This window comes from Medicago sativa, chromosome 1 (genome assembly GCF_051527215.1).
Source record: "Medicago sativa cultivar Bolivia chromosome 1, Bolivia_mono, whole genome shotgun sequence".
Classification (NCBI taxonomy): domain Eukaryota; kingdom Viridiplantae; phylum Streptophyta; class Magnoliopsida; order Fabales; family Fabaceae; genus Medicago; species Medicago sativa.
In genome coordinates, this window is record NC_140749.1 from 55,255,066 (window position 1) to 55,274,471 (window position 19,406).

Here is a 19,406-nt window from a genome sequence, read left to right on the forward strand (position 1 = left end):
TTCAGAAATACCAAGTTTCCTTAGAAAAGATTGTGGTAAGAGATTAACAGTAGCACCACCATCTACCAACACTTTGTTAATTCCAACACCATTTAATTTAGCTTGAATAAACAAAGGCTTTAAATGAAGCTTCATGCTATCATCAGGTTTCTCGAACACTGCATGTTGATCTTCGATGCAGCCATTATTCATAACATAATAACATAGAGGCCTATGACGAGCCATTTCCTCAGTGAAATCACATTCATCATCATGATTGGCCTTCGAAGATACATCATGTGCATATTCAATTGGTAGTACAGAAACCACACATATAATGTCAAGACTTGGTTCAGAATCTGAAAAAGTAGAAGTTAGAATATCATCATCCCCTTTAGGGATGTTTAAAGCAGAAGATAATGGAGGGAAAATTCTTTCAGTAGCTGGTTTTTTAACCATTTCGAAAACTATTGGTTGTTTTCCCTTACTTTTGTCACCATTAGTGACATCTTTTAAAACTCCTTCCTTTTTCTGGCGTTGAAAACGGCGCCATTGAGTTCTAGTCATAGGATTCTTACCTTTATAATTATTTTTGTAAGCATACTTGTTAGGATTAGAACTCTCTGGTTGGTCTGGAACTTTGACAGCTCTTTTTACCCATTTTGTTGGTGGTGCTGGAGGCGCAGAATGACCAGTTTTCTTGCCTCCAGAGAAAACCCAAGTATCAATAGGAGACTTCGATGAAGGAACGAACGTCTTCTTATGGTTCTTCACTTGATACTTCTCTGAAGTTTTCATCTTGTAAGGAACACCTCTTTTGTTAAAGCCAAACTTAGAACGGTTCTCGAACCACCCTCCTTTACGTTTTGTTTGAGGTTGATATCCTTCAACTGATTTCGCAGCTTCTTTATCGAACACTGCACTGCATCGAGGACAAAGCATAGCATGGGTGTTAGATATTTTACATCGGTTTAAAAAATCAACCAAATCTTCTTCAGCCTTTGGATATGCTTTCTCCATTTCCTTGGCCAATTGATCTTCAGTAACCACTGGCTCTTCAATTCGATGGTCCTCAGTAACCATTTCTACATCAATATTATCTGAAATTTCCACCATATTGATAGAAATACCAGCAAATATGGATTCTACCACATTGGTAGACACATCAGCAAACATGGACTCTGCCTTTTTCATAGGATCTCCATCCACTTGTTGTTTTGGTTTTTCTCCGAATTTTAGCCTCCCTTCATCAAGAGCTTTTTGTACAGAATCCCTGAAACGAGTACATCGAGATAGGTTATGACCTAAAAAACCATGGAATTTACAAAATCCTCTTTTCTTCCTTTGTTCCAAAGGAGGTAACTTCATATTAGGTGGCACCAATATTATGCCATCATTAACTAATAGATCAAAAATTTCTTCACTTTTAGTAATATCAAAAGTATAAGTTTTAGAAGGATATTTGTCACTCTTGGGATCTTCAGGATTTTTTCCATTGGATGGCCTCAACATTTTACAAGCATATGGAGGTCCATCTTTTAATTCTGCCAGGTTTATATCATTGTCTTCAACGATATCTAAACCCCAATCGAATTCGGGTTCACTATCTCCTGTTTCTATATAGGCAATTTTTTCTTTTTTAGAAAATTTGTTATGAGTTCTAATTTTTTCAGCTTTAAGTCTTTCAACTTGTCGAACTCTGTCTGCCAATTGGGCCATGTCTCTTAAGTACTGGGTATCTAATTTCTTTCGAACAGAATAATCGAGGCCACCAGCAGCCATTTCGACTAATTCATATTCTGGAACAGAAGTAAAACATCTAGCCTTAAGGAGACGAAACCTATTGAGATAATCATCGATTGACTCATGACTTTTACGTCGAACACTGGCCAATTCTTTCAAACTAATCTTAGATTGACCCATGTAAAATTGTTCATGAAAAGCTTTTTCTAATTGGTTCCAACTATAAATTGAATGAGGAGGTAAAGTTGTAAACCAAGTAAAAGCATTTTTTGTCAAAGAACTTGGGAAATATTTCATTCTCAAATTTTCATTTTCTGCAATATTTCCTGCTTCCATGAGAAACCTAGCAATGTGTTCGACAGTAGATTCATCAGTTTCTCCAGCAAATTTGGTAAACTTTGGAATTTTCCAATTTCTAGGCACTTCAGCATCTAAAACATACTCAGACAAAGGAGACACAAAATTTGGTCTATGTAAACCCATATTAAAACCATTTTGGGCTAACAAAGCCTCGACAATACCTGCTATATTATTCTGACCATCGAAATTGTTCCGACGGGCTTGTAAAACCACTTGATCGGCATCTTGGTTTCTGTTAACCAAAATGGGTTGTCTTTCAGGTTCTGCCTGAATTTGTGGTTGTACTACTTGTGGTTGGACAATATTTTCATGATTTCGAACCACTGGTTCATCAGCAATTATTTCAATTGCCCTCACATTTCGATTTTGAGGCAATGGGTTATTTTGGATTGGTGGAGCGCCAAAGAAATTGGCAATTCTTTCCATTTGATCAGACAACCGTTGATAACTAGTGTTGGTGTCTCGAATTAAAGGATTTATGACAGTACCAATTTGTTGGGTCATCATATTAACCATATCATGATTAGTTTCTTCCATAGTTTGCCTAATGGCAGCCATAGAAGCGTTGGTTAAATTTTGTTGGGGACTTCTATATGTTGTAGATACCCCAGGACCAAAAAGTTGTGGTAATGAAACATTTAAATTCTCTGAAAACATATTACCACTAGTTTGTAAGCCTTGCATCAATGATGATGGCATACCATATGGCATTGATCTATGATCCCAAACTCCTTGAATAGAAGTATTTGGATAATCATGGGAAGTTTGGGTAACCATCGAAGGCATGGCTTGAGAAATTACTGTGGCCATCGAAGGCATGGCCTGAGACGATGTTTGAGTGACTGTATTACTGGTTGGAACAGCCTGTGATGTTCTAACATTCCCTGGGGATGAAACATCATCTTCAACCGTCACTTGATCCACATCTTCATTTGAAGATGTTGGATTTGTTTTCTTTTGGTTGTTAGCGCGTGTCATATTAAGAAGCAATTTCTTGTTTCTTAATTGCATACACAACAAAACAAACCAGAATTAAAAGAAATTCTAACAAAAACTATAAACAAAAAACACAAACGGTCCCACTGGGCGTGCCAATTTGTTTACGTTGGATTTTCGTAAACAACCGCTGGTTTACAAATGGTAACTTGCAAGATCAACCAGTAAATCTTAGGACATATTGTGTTTGTTCTTGTTGTTAGAAATTCTGCGTTTTTGATGTCAAAAATATAAGAAATATGATAAAAACAATCGAATTCAATCCACTTGAACTCAATCGAACTTAATAAAGTAAAGTGCAAGAACACTTAAAGAACAAAGGGTAAATTGCATTGATTAAACAAAGGTTGGTACACAGATTCATACATTGCAACTTGTGACTCGTTTCTCGCTTCCATACGGATACTTTGAGTGTAAGTTTGTATGACGGAATTGTGACCTGTTTTTCCTATGAAAAACTACTATTTATACTAAGTCTAGAAATAACTACACTTCTTTGAAATTCAAACTACAACTGCCACAAGTCGACAGTTTTACTTATTTGAAAACAAACTTAAAATAAAAACTGACTTAAAGAATAACTGCTGATAACCACCTTCGAAAACTGCCTTATCGAAGTCTTCTACCATCTTCGAACCCATATTTGCTTTCAACACAACACTCTGTTCGAATCTTCTTTAAATCTAGGTCAACTATACTTTGACCACATTTATTACAGCTAGTAAAATATATTGGCTAACAGTATGTGAATTTGGGAATATGAATTTGGGGATAAAGTTAGGGTTTGATGAAATTGATGGAATTTGGGTTTAATTTTTTGGTAAAAGTTTGTGGGTTTGATTGTTGATAATGATTTGTGGTTTTTGGGAATGATTTTTGAAGGTTAGGGGTAATGGGTAGTGGTGTTGTTGATGAAGGTTTATGAGATGGTGAGGTTAGGGATGAAGACGTGTGGGTTTGTGAATGGTTTATGAAGGTTAGTGAAGTTTAGAGATGATGAGTGAAGGGTTTGATAGAGATTTTGGTTTGGGTGGTTGAGAATGATGAAGATGAAGCAATTTGCGGTTTCAATGGAGATTTAGGCAGCATAACATTACTTGTGGAAGTTGGGAATGAATGAATGAAGATTGGGTGGATTTAGAGAAGGCCGAAAATCGGCCACCGAGTGCCAGAAATCGGCCACCGAGTGCGTGCTGGCGGGTTGCGAATCGGCTAACGATTGGGGAAAATAGGCCAGAGAAAAATCTAGTAAAAAAAATTGTTGTTGTTGCTTCAAAATCGGCTGCCGATCTAAGCATATCGGGCACCGATTTTGAAGCCCCCCATTTTTTTTGCAATCAAAGTAAAAATTTTCAAGAGATCGGGCCCCGATTTTTACACATCGGCGGCCGATTTTTTCCGAATTAAAATTGCAAAATATTTTTGTGTGGACTTAGAAAAATTTTTACAATCCACATTTTTGTAAGGAAAAGGGAATAAGAAATTATACCTATCTGAAAACAATGGGTTACCTCCCATCAAGTGCTGGTTTAACGTCCTAAGCTTGACGGTCCACTTTTCTTCCTTCAAGTGGAGTGTAATGGGATAGACTCAGTTGGACGCTCTAACTCTCCCCCATAGTATGGTTTGAGTCTCTGTCCATTTACTTTGAAATTTCTATCAGAGTCTGGATCCTTCACCTCGATGGCACCGTAGGGGTAAACTCTCACAACTTCAAACGGGCCGGACCACCTTGATTTCAGCTTCCCAGGAAACAACCTCAACCTGGAATTAAAAAGTAAAACCGATTGCCCTTCTCGAAATTCCCTATTTTGAATCTTTTTGTCATGCCATTTCTTGGTTTTTTCTTTAAAAATCTTGGCATTTTCATAGGCAAAATTCTGGAATTCATCCAACTCATGGAGTTGAAGAATTCTGGATTCACCTGCTTTGGTAAGATCAAAATTCAGGAATTTGGTGGCCCATAATGCTTTGTGCTCAAGTTCCAAAGGTAAGTGACATGATTTTCCATAAACAATTTGAAAAGGAGACATACCTATCGGTGTTTTGAACGCCGTTCTGTATGCCCACAAGGCATCATCAAGCTTGAGTGACCAGTCCTTTCGGGACGAGTTCACAGTTTTCTCTAGGATTTGCTTGATTTGCCTATTTGACACTTCTACTTGGCCACTTGTTTGAGGATGGTACGGTGTGGCAATCCGATGATGCACATTGTACTTTTTCAACAATGCCTCCATCTTTCGATTGAGGAAGTGGGTGCCTTCATCACTAATTAATGCTCTAGGTACCCCAAAGCGTGAAAAAATATTTTTCTTAAGAAAGGCAACCACTACTTGAGCATCTTTGGTTGTGTGGCATTTGCTTCTACCCACTTAGAAACGTAATCCACTGCCACCAAAATGTACATCTTTGAGCATGAGGATGGGAATGGTCCCATGAAATCAATTCCCCATACATCAAAGATTTTCACTTCTAACACAGAATTTTGTGGCATCTCGTTTCTTTTTGAAATATTTCCTGTGCGTTGGCAGCGGTCACATTTCTTAACATAGGTGAAGGCATCTTTAAAAAGAGTAGGCCAAAACAGGCCTGATTGAAGGACCTTTGCAGCAGTCATATCCCCACTAAAGTGTCCCCCGTAGCTGGAGTCATGGCAGTACCACAACACCTTTTCTTGCTCATCTTCAGAGACACACCTTCTTAACAAACCATCAACCCCCCTTTTGTACAAAAATGGTTCATCCCACACATATGACTTGCAGTCATGTAGGAATTTCTTACGTTGTTGGGAGTTAAAGTCAGGAGGAATAATCTTACCCACCATGTAGTTCGCAAAGTCCGCGAACCACGGCATTACCGTAATAGCTAGGATGTGTTCATCAGCAAAGAGGTCCTTGATAGGCCTCTTCTCTTCCATTTCATCCATCTTCTCCACGCGAGAAAGATGGTCAACCACCGTGTTCTCTGATCCTTTCTTGTCACAGATCTCTAAATCAAATTCCTGCAACAACAGTATCCACCTAAGAAGCCTTGGCTTAGATTCCTGCTTAGAAAACAAATACCTTAGTGTAGCGTGGTCAGTGTAAACAATAACTTTAGACCTTAACAAGTAAGATCTAAATTTATCAAAAGCATAAACAAAAGCCAGGAGTTCTTTTTCAGTGGTGGCATAATTAAGTTGTGCCGGGTTCAAAACATGACTAGCATAATAAATTACATGCAACAACTTATCTTTTCTTTGACCAAGCACTGCCCCAACAGCTATGTCACTTGCATCACACATAATTTCAAAAGGTAGTGACCAATCAGGTGCAGTGACAATAGGGGCAGTGATCAATTTTTGCTTTAAAGTGTTAAAAGCATTGAAGCATTCATCATTGAATTGAAAAGGTATGTCTTTGACAAGCAGGTTAGTAAGGGGTTTTGCTATTTTTGAAAAATCTTGAATGAACCTCCTATAAAAACCTGCATGGCCTAAAAAGCTTCTAATGCCTTTCTCATTAGTGGGAGGAGGAAGTTTTTCTATTACTTCAATTTTTGCTTGGTCAACTTCTATCCCCTTGTGGGAGATTCGGTGACCCAAAACAATTCCCTTTCTCACCATAAAATGGCATTTTTCCCAGTTTAGGACTAAATTAGTATTTTGACATCTTTCCAATATAAGAGATAAATTATGCAAACAATTATCAAAAGAAGAGCCAAAGACAGAGAAATCGTCCATAAAAACTTCGATATGTTTTTCAAGCATATCGGAGAATATGGACATCACACACCTTTGAAACGTGGCAGGGGCATTGCATAGCCCGAATGGCATCCTCCTGTAGGCAAATATCCCAGAAGGACATGTGAAAGCAGTTTTCTCTTGGTCTTCAGGTGCTACAACAATCTGGTTGTAACCGGAGTACCCGTCCAAGAAACAGTAGTACTCATGACCCGCTAACCTCTCAAGCATCTGATCAATAAAAGGTAGTGGGAAGTGATCCTTCCTGGTTGCAATGTTCAGCCTTCTGTAGTCTATGCATACTCTCCACCCAGTGACTGTACGAGTTGGGAGCAATTCATTCTTCTCATTCATCACCACTGTCGTCCAGCCCTTTTTAGGAACAACTTGGACAGGACTAACCCACGAACTGTCTGAACAACTTGGATTGAGTCTTCGTTGTGGTTGCACCACCGGCTTGAAATTATCCTCCATCAATATTTTATGCATGCAGAAAGTGGGACTTATGCCTTTCAAATCACCAATAGACCAACCCAGAGCACCCTTGTACATTCTAAGAACCCTCAATAGTTTCTCTTCTTCAAGTTTGCTCAAAGTAGCACTTATGATGGCTGAGTACTTCTATTTCTCACCAATTAACACATACTTCAAGTGAGGGGGTAATTGTTTAAGTTCAACTGCCGGTTCTTTAATTGATTTTTCCACAACTTCTCCTTGAGGATGTAACTCCTCCCACCTAGTAGGGGTGCGACGGTTGTGGGATGGGCAAGCCTCCAACATAGCTAGAACTTCACATTCATAGGGGTCTTCACTTTCTTTAGCAACTTCTGGTGGTAAGCTCAAAACTCTTTCAAGTGGTAAAGCTGGCACTTCTTTTTGTAATTTTTCTTTCACAAAGGATTTGATCATATCTATTCTATAGCATTTCTCTTTTTCTTCCGGGTGTTTCATAGCTTTGAGAACATTTAGCTTGACCACCTCATCAAAGAACTTCAATGTCAAAGTACCATCTTCCATATCAATCAAGCACCTTCCAGTTTGTAAGAATGGGCGCCCTAGTATCAATGGGATGTCATCATCTTCTTCCATCTCAAGAACAACAAAATCTACCGGGAAGATGAATTTATCAACCTTCACAAGAACATCTTCAACTATGCCATAGGGAAATTTGTAGGACTTGTCTGCAAACTGCAATGTCATCCTAGTATCTCTTACTCTTCCGATGCCAAGTTTCTTGTAGATGGACAACGGCATCAGGCTCACAGTAGCCCCAAGATCAATCAAAGATTTCTTGAAAGTTCTATCCCCAATGGTACAAGGAATAGTGACACTCCCGGGGTCTTTTAGTTTCCTTGGAATTTTTCTTTGTAAGAACGCACTACACTGCTCGGTGAGCATCACATCTTCATCATCTATTGTTCTCTTCCTTGAAAGGATGTCCTTCATGAATTTTGCATATGAAGGCATTTGTTGGAGAGCTTCAGCAAATGGGATGTTGATTTGTAGTTTCTTGAACATCTCAATGAATTTTGCAAAGCACTTCTCATCTTTTTCTTTCTTCAACCTTTGAGGAAAAGGCAGCTTGATTTGTGGGAATCTCATATTTCTTTTTCTTTTCCGGCTCTTCGACAACATGAGTATCGATGGTATCACGCACTTCGACCTTCACTTCAATTAGTTCAGGAGATGAGTCACCGTCATCATGTTTAGCTTGTGATGATAGTGATTCTTCCCTCTTTCTGCTTCTTGTAGTAACCATGTTCACAGTTTCATGATCCCTTGGATTAATAACAGTGTTGCTAGGAAGGGTTCCTGGAGCTCGTTGTGTGAGTTGTTGAGCAATTTGCCTAACTTGATTTTCAAGATTTTTGATTGAAGCCCTTGTATTCTTTTGAGCCTCTCTGGTTTCTTGAGCTAAGGAATTCATGTTGGTAGCCATTGCTTCAATTGCTAACTCCCAATCCGCCTTCTTTGGTGCTTGGTTTGATGGACCTCCTTGATAACCCCCTTGTTGTTGGTTCTGAGAGCTACCTTGTTGATTCCTCTATGAAAAGTTTGGATGATTTCTCCATCCTGGATTATAAGTATTTGAGAAAGGGTTGTTCTTCGGTTGGTTCCCTTGACTGCTGAGATAATTTACCATCTCCACTTGGGTCGCATCCATGGGCACATCACAATGCATAGTAAAATGAGGGTCGGTGCACCAATCACATTTGACAGTGTTCATTTGATTAACCGGAGCAACTTGTGGTTGGGTTAAGTTAAGGGCTACCATTCTCTTTGTCACTTCAGCGGATACTGCATCTTGAATCTGCTTACCGGTGAGTATGTTTTGAGCTTTTTTGAGCGCAAGTTGATTCAGATCTACGAGTTCTCCCCTTGTACCACCAGTTCTACTCCATTTGTTCATTAAGTGCAACAGCTTTAATGACCTTGATTATTTGAGAGGCGGTTTTGAAATTTATGGAACCACTGGAAGCTGTGTCGAGAACTTGTCTAGTAGCTAGACGCAGACCATTACAGAAAATCTGCATTTGAACAGTAGTATCAAAGTTGTGCTCGGGACAAGCTGATAGTAGCTTCTTGTACCTTTTATAAGCTTCTCCTCAGGACTCTCCTTCTCTCTGCTGGAAACTAGAAATGTCTTGTCGCCTTCTCACAAACAAAGTTGTAGGAAAGAACTGCTCCAAGAACTTGTCTTCCATTTCATTCCATGTTGTTATACTGCCAGCCGGTAAGGAGTCAAACCACTCATAAGCGTCATCAGTCAAAGTGAACGGAAACAGTCTCAACCGTTTGGCTTCTTCAAAGTGCCCTTGCACTTTTGCTGTCTCACAAAGTATCAAGAAACTCTTCAAGTGCTTGTTAGCATCTTCATTGTACTTTTTCGCATACTGATTCTCCTTAAGCTCCTGCAACAACCCAGGATTGATCTCAAACTTGTCCACCGTCACAGGCTGATTAGTAATGGTTAGCCTGTTTCGGTTTCTGTCACGGGTCCCATAGTCTCCGAGAAGTCTTTCTTCAGGTTGTACCGGTGGTGGTTGACCCTCCATCTCTTTGCCTACTTCGAATACCTCTTCGTCCGTGTCAGTCTCCACTTTACTCGCCTCTTACTTTTCCCTAAGTTTCCTGAGTTTTGCTTCTTTCCGATTGGCTCGGCAAGTCTTTTCAATCTCTGGAATAAAGAGAAGTTCAGCTGAGGCCTGGCCTCGCATACAAGATTAGACAAATAGTGAGTAATAGGAGATTGAGCAATAAAAAAATAAAAAGAAAGCGAAAATTTTATTGCAGAGCAATAAATTTCGATTAAGAAAATAAAATTCAACAGTGATTTGGCAATCCCCTGCAACGGCGCCAAAAACTTGATAGCGATTTTCGCAAGTGTACGAAATCGTGCAAGCAGTAAAATTAAAACGGTAAGACCGAGTGTCGAACTCGAGGATCGCGTTATACTGTCGAATAGTATTTATAACTTAATTGAACAAAAAGGTACTGAATTTGGTTGATTGCAATAATGAAAATTAAGCAAAGTAAATATGGTTCAAACTTTATAAAGAGAAAAGTGTTGGGGATGAGTTTCACGGGATGACTATTTCATGTTAACAACCAAATTATCGCTATTGATTTGACTCATCTAGTTGCTACCGAATCCTCTATAAAATTCGTGCCCTAATTCCTTAGTGACAGAAACGTTAATTTTAAAATAACCACCTAATTCCTTAGTGAGTTTTAAGATTAAAATTAAGCATGAACGAACAAGGATTCTCAAATGGTTCCAAGGGTTTGCATCTATTCCTAGATTAGAAAGGCAAGGATTTCTTATCTCAAGCATTTATAAATTCCACTTCCGTATCACAATATAAAACATAAATCAATTTAAAGGCGGCCAAGCAATAAAAGCATTAAGAACAGAGATAAGAAAAGCAATTCAATAAGTTTAATCAATAATAAAGGTCAGGTCATATGACAATCATGTTCATCTAGGGTTACTCATCCCCAACAATGGATGGTTTAGTTAGACATAGCAATTAAACAAGAAGAAGGGATAAAAGAAAGATTACAAGAACAATTCATCAATGATTCTTGATAAACTTCCTTCAATGATGCTCCCGATCGCTTCCTATGTGTTTCTGTGCCTTTAGATCTCCAAAAACGTGAACCCCTCATTCAGAAACACCTCTTTTATATTTATAAGAAGCTAAAAATCGGCCACCGTGCTCCAAAATGGGTGGCCGATTTCAAAAACACGCGTGCCCATAAGTCTCAAATAGGCGGCCGATATGCACAAATCGGTGGCCGATTTTAGCAGAAAGTTTTTGGCTTAGACTGCAGCAAAAATCGGTGGTCGATTCTACAAATCGGTGGCCGATTTTCAGTCTTTAAAAACTTCAATTTCTTCTCCTTTTGTAGCTTGTAACTCCATAAATTGCAATGAATATGACCCAAAATGATATAAAAGTGCCTAAGAAAAACTAAGATGACAGAGTGTCATCAGAGACGAACTTTGAGTTTTTCATGATTTCGTCACACTTGGCCGGTGAAACGCCAAAGTATCCTCTACTGCTCCCACATGTGACCTAGAGGTATACTTAGTTTAGGCTTTGGAACTTGTTTACTTGGTTTTGGCTTAAATGCTCAATTATTTCTAATGTTGTGATTTTGAGAGACGAACTTTGTTGAAAATGTTTTTAGGAGCCGATTTCTTATGAATCCCTTGTGGATAGTTGATATAATTTATGTGGAGATGTTTGATGATGTATATATGTGACAATTATATGTTGATTGAATTATGGATGTTGTTGGTGATTGTATATATGATGGTGAATTGTTGTCGAATGTCGATTGCATATATACTAAATGTTGGTGATGGTGAGGTGATTTGTTTGTGTGAACATATGCATTGTAGTCGAGTCATATGTTCATGCATTCATGACTAATGGTGGCGGATTTTATATCCAATTGAGGTGATTACGATGTTTTTGTTGCATCGAAGGTGACGACCTTGAGGTGATTTGGTACCACATGCATGTATGTGTCGAGTTTAGGCATAGCACATTGCGTGAGTCTTGATTGTTGTATTGAATGATGATGATGATAAGTGTGCTAAATGATTATATACTTGCAATGATTGAGGTTGTTATATGAATGTGGATGTGGAGGTTAAATGTTCATGATGATTAATTGAGAATTGAACTATTTTATCTATATCAAGTTATTTATATTGATTATGATTGATGTAATACTAACCTCCAGTGGTTTTGGCCGCCTACCTGTCTGTATGGATGGGTAGACGCTGTGCAGGAGTAGTCCGCTTGCGGTGAGTGCTTGGATAGCTGGAGTTAGCCTCCGCTGTCATTTTGGAGTTATAGTTCAGGGCTCTGATTAGGTCGAGTCAGTGTCTTTTAGTTGTGTTGGACTTAATTTATTATTTGAGATGTACTGATTGTTGGGATTTAGAGAATTTTATGTTGATGATGTATTTGACCATGGTATATGTATTGATTTGATTGGAGATGTATGATTATATGTCCGCTGCGACTGTTGAGATTTATATCTATGCATGCAAGTTGTTGTTTAGTTTGAGACGTAGCGTCTATTTCTTGAATATTTGCTATATTCGCGTGTTTTATCGCTTAAATAGAAATAGGGCGTTATATCATACGCTTTCGAAAACTTTCAAAACTAAGGTGATAATCCATCCCCAACCCCCCTCTAGCTTATCATTGTTCCCGTCATATCGGCCAACATTCATACTTCAACCAAGAGGTCCTTGATCTTTTAAATACGTGAGCATCTTTTACATTTAATAAAGTCCATAAATCAAAACTACTCGAGGGATCTAAATGTAACAACAATTAATTATGAAACCAAAATGAAAATGATAAATAAGTTGTGATCAAATAGCTGATTTAGCCTTTCTAAAGAAAAATCTAATTTAGGAGGGTTAAAATCGCACATTTGAAACTTAGGGAGTTAAAATTGCACAATTGAAAAAGTAGGTGGGTTAAAACTACAATTAAGTCTAAAAACATTCTAGAGTTAGAACAGTCCTTAAAGCTCAAGCGCTAACATAGATAAAAATCACCCACCAAATTAGATGTCCACATATTGACAAGGAGAATTAAACCCGCTATTGTAGGAATGAGTCAACTACTCACCAACAAAGTCAACTTTAATTGGCATAGAAGGGATCATTATGATTTAAAAAAATGAAAATGATAAAAAAATTCCAATTTTTTGTTGCTTTGTTTTCTAAGGAATTTTTTTTTTCCAATTTGATTTGATTAATCACACATCCCCATGGTCAATAAAACACACATATAGACCAAAAAAAAAAAAAGAAAAATACACATATACACTCCGCAACAAATCACCAAATTCACTCTTAAATTTTACAAACCCTAATTCATGAGCCCGTCTGTTATAAAAGCAAACAGCAGCACACCTCCTCCGTTATAATCAAAAACTATCGCTCTGAATTCTACCAAACCCTAATATTCACACGGTGCCGATGACTCATATTCCGTTGGATCTTGTGGCTGAAATCCTATGTCAACTCCCAGTGAAGTTCCTTGTAAAACTCCGCTGCGTATGCAAATCATGGAATACTCTAATCTCAGATGATAGCAGTTTCGTCAAAAAACACCTTCGCGTGTCAACAACCAAACGCAAACACCTCCTCGCATGCACATGGATCCCTCCTCCACCGGTACGTAAGTTTAGTATGATGTCTTATCCACTCTATTCTCTTCCACTCACCTCAATTTTCACCTCTGAACCTATTACATAATAAGGAAGAAGAAGATAACTTGCGCAGCAAGTTACCTAGTTAGCTTAGGGTTTAGCTTCAATATTCTACAGCATGCATAGCTTTCTTATTGTATGCCCTCATATACATATAAATAAGTGTGTAACCAACTATTATAATCAATGAAAATCACTTTATTCATTCAATAGTTTTAGCTTTATGATATGGTATCAGTTTCTCTCTCCTTAGAGAGTTTGTTACGATCCATTTTCTGATTCCTAACCGTTTCCACCATTGAAGCTTGAAGCTCGAGCTTTCTCATTTCTTCTTTTCTTCTCTATTTTCACTCTGATTCGTCTCTGTTTTGCACGAATCTTCTTGTTCTTGATCTCAATTTCTTCATTGAGATTTCTTTCTTCATTTTCTGTGTGTGATTCGTTGCAATTTTTCTCCATTTCATTTCTGGTTTTTGCATTGATTCGCCATGGTTCGCAATCAACAAGCTAGTCAAGATACTAAATCTCCCTATTACGTTCATCCGAGTGAAGGACCTCACTCTGTGTTGATTTCTCCTAAATTTGACGGTTCCAATTATCTTGCATGGAGCCAGTTAATTCAACGTGCTCTTGGTGCTAAGAACAAACTTTCATTCATCAATGGAACTCTTCCTGTTCCTGACGATGATGATCTCAACAAAAACGCTTGGGAACGTTGTAATCATCTCGTTCAGTCATGGCTTATAGCCTCTGTTTCTGATTCCATTACTCAAACGGTTGTTTTCCATGACACTGCTTTTGAAGTTTGGCAAGATCTCAAGGAACGTTTTTCCAAAGTCGATCGTATTCGAATTGCCAATCTTCGTTCCTCCATTAACAACCTTAGACAAGGATCAAGATCTGTTTTGGAATACTTCACTGAATTGAAAGCTTTATGGGAAGAGTTGCATTCTCATCGTCCTTTTCTCAGTTGCACTTGCCCTGTTCAATGTAGTTGTGCTGCAATGCGTACTAACAAGAATTACAGAGTGGAGGATCAGATCATTCAGTTCCTCACTGGACTCAATGATCAGTTTTCAGTTGTGAAAACTCAAGTTCTTTTACTTGATCCTTTACCATCTTTGAACAAGGTTTTCTCTTTAGTTGTTCAAGAAGAGAGTAACAATGTGTTGATTCCTTCTCTTCCTTCTATTGAAGATGGTTCTGCTTTGGTTAATGCATCAGATGCAAGAAGACCTCAAGGTCGTGGTAGAGGTTCTTTCAATAAGCCTTCTTCCAGATATTGCACTTTCTGCAATAGATACAATCACACAATTGAGTTTTGTTACCAAAAACATGGTTTCCCTAACAAAAATCAAGCTCCTGCTCAATCTCAGGCAAATGCTGCTTCAGCAAAGACTTCTGATGCTAGTAATGTTTCTGGTGGTACTGGTTTGGCTCAGGATAAGATTGATCAACTTGTGTTATTGCTTCAACAAGCAAATTTGTTTGCCTCAGCTCCCAATCCTTCTCCTGGCCCCACCACCAATCATATAAGTGCCTCTCCTCAAATTCATTCCAGTCACATTGCTTCCACTTCTTCTGCAGGTATATTCAATGTCAATTCCTGCTCTTTACCTAATACTTCACTTTGGTTACTTGATTCAGGTGCTAATGAGCATATTTGCACCACATTGTCTCTTTTTGACTCCATTTACACCATTAAACCTGTTTATGTCACTTTATTTAATGGTTCCAATGTTACTCTTACCCAAGCTGGCACTATCATTTTCAGTCCTCAGTTTTATCTCACAAATGTCTTATATTCTCCCACTTTTACTTTAAATCTTATCTCTGTAGCTAAAGTGTGTCATGCTTTATCTTGTGTGTTTCATTTCTCTGCTAATCAATGCATTATACAGGACAAGAAATCCCTGAAGATGATTGGTTTGGCTAGTCAACATGATGGTCTCTACAAATTTCACAGTTCCAGTTTATCTTCTGTTCCCTCTATTTCTAGTACAATAAATGCACCTAGTGCATCTGTTTCTTCAATTTCTTGTAATTCAAGTCATTGTATTCCTGTTAAAGCCCTTTGGCATTTTAGATTGGGACATTTATCTCATCAAAGAATGGATAAAATGTCATCTTTGTATCCCTCTATTACTAATGATAATAAAGCAACATGTGATATTTGTCACTTTGCAAAACAAAAGCATATTCCTTTTACTCCTAGTATGTCTCATGCTTCTTGCAATTTTGAACTATTACATCTTGATATATGGGGTCGTCTATCAGTTTCTTCCATACATGGTCATAAATATTTTTTAACAATTGTTGATGATCATAGTAGGTTTTTGTGGATCATTTTACTGAAATCAAAATCAGAAGTTTCTCATCATGTCAAGTCTTTTATAACCATGATCCAAAACCAATTTCATGTTACCCCTAAATTTGTGAGAACTGATAATGGTCCTGAATTCATGATTCATGATTTCTATGCTTCTCATGGCATCTTACACCAAAAGTCTTGTGTTGAAACTCCTCAGCAAAATGCTAGAGTTGAGAGAAAACATCAACATATTCTTAATGTTGGGAGGGCACTCCTTTTTCAATCCAAATTACCATCTTCATACTGGTCTTATGCTGTTCTTTATGCTGTTTTCCTCATTAATAGAATCACTACTCCTGTTCTTCAGCATCAATCTCCTTTTCAAGTTTTATACAATCAATTACCTGATATTTCATCTTTCAAAGTGTTTGGTTGTTTATGTTTTGCTTCTTCTCTACATGCACATAGAACTAAGCTTCAGTCTAGAGCCAGAAAATCCATCTTTCTAGGCTACACATCAGGTTATAAAGGTTTTACTTTGTTAGACATACACTCTAGGGAAGTGTTTGTGTCAAGACATGTCATTTTCCATGAACACATCCTTCCCTACCCTACCAATCCAGACTCTATCACTTCCCAATGGGAATATTTTTCTTCTACTCCTAGTAAACCTATTTCCACATTATCAGATGCTGTTACCATTCCTCCTCCCCTTATTGATGACCCTCCTCCTTCTTTTCATGACACTTCTGATATCCCTTCACCTACCCCATCTGAGTCTGTTCCACTTAGAAAATCAACCAGAAATTTAACCACTCCCTCTTATCTTCAAGATTATGTGTGTAATAATATTCATGCATCTTCTTATCATATCTCTAACTATGTTTCTCATCATAATCTGTCTGACCAACACTCTTCTTTCATTTTTTCCATACATTCCAATCCTGAACCTACATCTTTTACTGAGGCAAACAAATTTGAGTGTTGGAGACAAGCTATGCAAGTTGAGCTTTCAGCTCTTGAGTCAACTGGTACTTGGAAGTTGGTTGATTTACAAGAGCATGTGAAACCTATTGGTTGCAGATGGATATATAGGGTTAAATATCATGCAGATGGGTCCATTGAAAGATATAAGGCAAGATTGGTAGCTAAGGGATATAACCAGATTGAAGGGCTTGACTTCTTTGATACATACTCACCAGTGGCTAAAATGACAACAGTTAGATTGGTTCTTGCTCTTGCCTCTATCCATTCTTGGCATCTGCATCAACTTGATGTCAACAATGCCTTTCTTCATGGTGAATTGCAAGAGGATGTTTACATGACATTGCCTCCTGGTGTTTCATCCTCTAAACCAAACCAAGTATGCAAGCTACTTAAATCCCTTTATGGCCTCAAACAGGCAAGCAGAAAATGGTATGAGAAGTTGACTTCTGTCTTGCTTCAGGAACATTATATTCAGGCCACATCTGACCATTCTTTATTCATTAAACAAACTGCATCATCTTTTCCTGTGTTGCTAGTATATGTTGATGATATCATACTAGCTGGAGACACTTTATCTGAATTTGATCATATCAAATCCATACTGCATGCTTCATTCAAAATCAAGGATTGTCAACTTAAATATTTTCTTGGCCTTGAAGTTGCTCACTCTAAGCTTGGTATTTCATTGTGTCAAAGAAAATACTGCTTAGACCTTTTATCTGATTCAGGCTCCATTGGTTCCAAACCTGTTTCCACTCCATCAGATCCCTCCATCAAACTTCACAATGATGCTTCTCCTCATTATGAAGATATTTCTTCCTACAGAAGATTGGTGGGCAGGCTTTTGTATCTCACTACTACAAGACCTGATATCACTTTTGTTACACAGCAACTGAGCCAATTTCTTTCTAAACCTACTCAGACTCATCATCAAGCTACTCTCAGAGTTCTCATGTATCTTAAGGGTTGTCCTGGCAAGGGTCTTCATTTTCCCAGAAGTTCTTCTTTACACTTGCAAGGCTTCTCTGATGCTGACTGGGCAGGCTGTATTGACTCCAGAAGATCCATTAGTGGACAATGCTTCTTCCTTGGCAATTCATTGATTTCCTGGAGAACAAAGAAGCAATTGACTGTATCTAGATCTTCTTATGAGGCTGAGTATAGGGCATTGGCTTCAGCCACTTGTGAACTTCAGTGGCTCCTCTATTTGCTCAGAGATTTACATGTTCAATGTTCCAAGCTTCCTGTGTTGTTTTGTGATAACCAGAGTGCTTTACACATAGCAGCCAATCCAGTTTTCCATGAGAGAACTAAACATTTGAACATTGATTGCCACATAGTCAGGGAAAAACTTCATGCAGGCATTCTGAAGCTTCTTCCTGTCTCTTCCCAGGATCAGTTGGCTGATTTCTTTACTAAACCTCTCCTTCCTCAACCTTTTGCTACATTACTATCCAAGCTGGGTTTGATTGACATTTATCAACCTCCAGCTTGTGGGGGGCTATTACATAATAAGGAAGAAGAAGATAACTTGCGCAGCAAGTTACCTAGTTAGCTTAGGGTTTAGCTTCAATATTCTACAGCATGCATAGCTTTCTTATTGTATGCCCTCATATACATATAAATAAGTGTGTAACCAACTATTATAATCAATGAAAATCACTTTATTCATTCAATAGTTTTAGCTTTATGATAGAACCCACACTCCTTGAGTGTTGTCCGCCCATTCCTCCAGATTCTTGCGATACCCTTGTTGGTTCTTGCGACGGTCTCCTTTGTTTCGCTGCTAATAAACAACTTGTTCTTTGGAACCCTTCCATAAGAAAATTTAAGAAATTACCCTCTTTGGAACAGGTTGTAACCAACTGTGGATTTGGCTATGATCCTTTTACGGATACGTACAAGGTTGTTTCTCTTTCCACATATTCTTGTGAATATGATGGAATTGATGGCGTTCCCATGGAGATTTTTAAAACTCAAGTTAACATTTATACTCTAGGCACTCACTCATGGAGAAGGATTAAGGATTTCCCTTTCATGACCCACAATGATCTCTCTGAAGGAATAATCGTCAGTGGCACTGTAAATTGGTTTGCATATTCTACTGCGTCTGGTAATATCTCACGTGTCATTGTTTCTCTTTACTTGGCGAATGAGTGTTACCAAGAGATTTCACAGCCTAACTATGATGAAAAACTCATTAACTTGACCTTGGGTATGATGAGGGATTGCCTGTGCATAATTTCACATTCTCACTCTTTTAATGATGTTTGGCTTATGAAGGAATACGGAAATAAAGAGTCTTGGATTAAATTGATCCATCTTCCTTACTTTGGTGGTCATGTCAGTCATGATGATACTCCCTATCAGACTGTTCACCATCAGAAGATATTATACATTTTTGAGGACGAAAACCATGTGTTGCTCGTCCACAGAGAGTTTCAAAAATTGAAGTGGGTTGTTTGCGATTCTAAAAAGTATACTATAAAGAGTTTCAAGATTCAGAACCACTATGGTTGGTTAGAATCAAAAGTCTATGTTGAAAGTTTGATATCACTTTGA

General features: G+C 38.1%; 4 protein-coding genes across 4 annotated transcripts; 1 reads left to right on the forward strand and 3 right to left on the reverse strand.

The window, feature by feature from the left end:
* Positions 1 to 1,064: 1,064 nt before the first annotated feature.
* LOC146955523 (uncharacterized) lies at positions 1,065 to 3,827 on the reverse strand. The gene is made up of 2 exons (XM_085748639.1): positions 1,129 to 3,827; positions 1,065 to 1,079 (listed from the first exon to the last, which is right to left on the reverse strand). Exons 1-2 carry the CDS (start codon positions 3,091 to 3,093, stop codon positions 1,065 to 1,067), a joined length of 1,980 nt encoding a protein of 659 aa, XP_085604765.1. The 5' UTR covers positions 3,094 to 3,827.
* An 816-nt stretch (positions 3,828 to 4,643) lies between these two features.
* LOC146955524 (uncharacterized) lies at positions 4,644 to 5,315 on the reverse strand. The gene has a single exon (XM_085748644.1). It carries the CDS (start codon positions 5,313 to 5,315, stop codon positions 4,644 to 4,646), a length of 672 nt encoding a protein of 223 aa, XP_085604770.1.
* A 4,090-nt stretch (positions 5,316 to 9,405) lies between these two features.
* LOC146955525 (uncharacterized) lies at positions 9,406 to 9,855 on the reverse strand. Its single transcript, XM_085748653.1, has one exon. It carries the CDS (start codon positions 9,853 to 9,855, stop codon positions 9,406 to 9,408), a length of 450 nt encoding a protein of 149 aa, XP_085604779.1.
* A 3,458-nt stretch (positions 9,856 to 13,313) lies between these two features.
* Positions 13,314 to 19,406, forward strand: LOC146955526 (F-box/kelch-repeat protein At3g23880-like). The gene is made up of 2 exons (XM_085748659.1): positions 13,314 to 13,576; positions 18,539 to 19,406. The coding sequence occupies exons 1-2, from the start codon at positions 13,314 to 13,316 to the stop codon at positions 19,404 to 19,406; spliced, it is 1,131 nt and encodes a 376-aa protein (XP_085604785.1).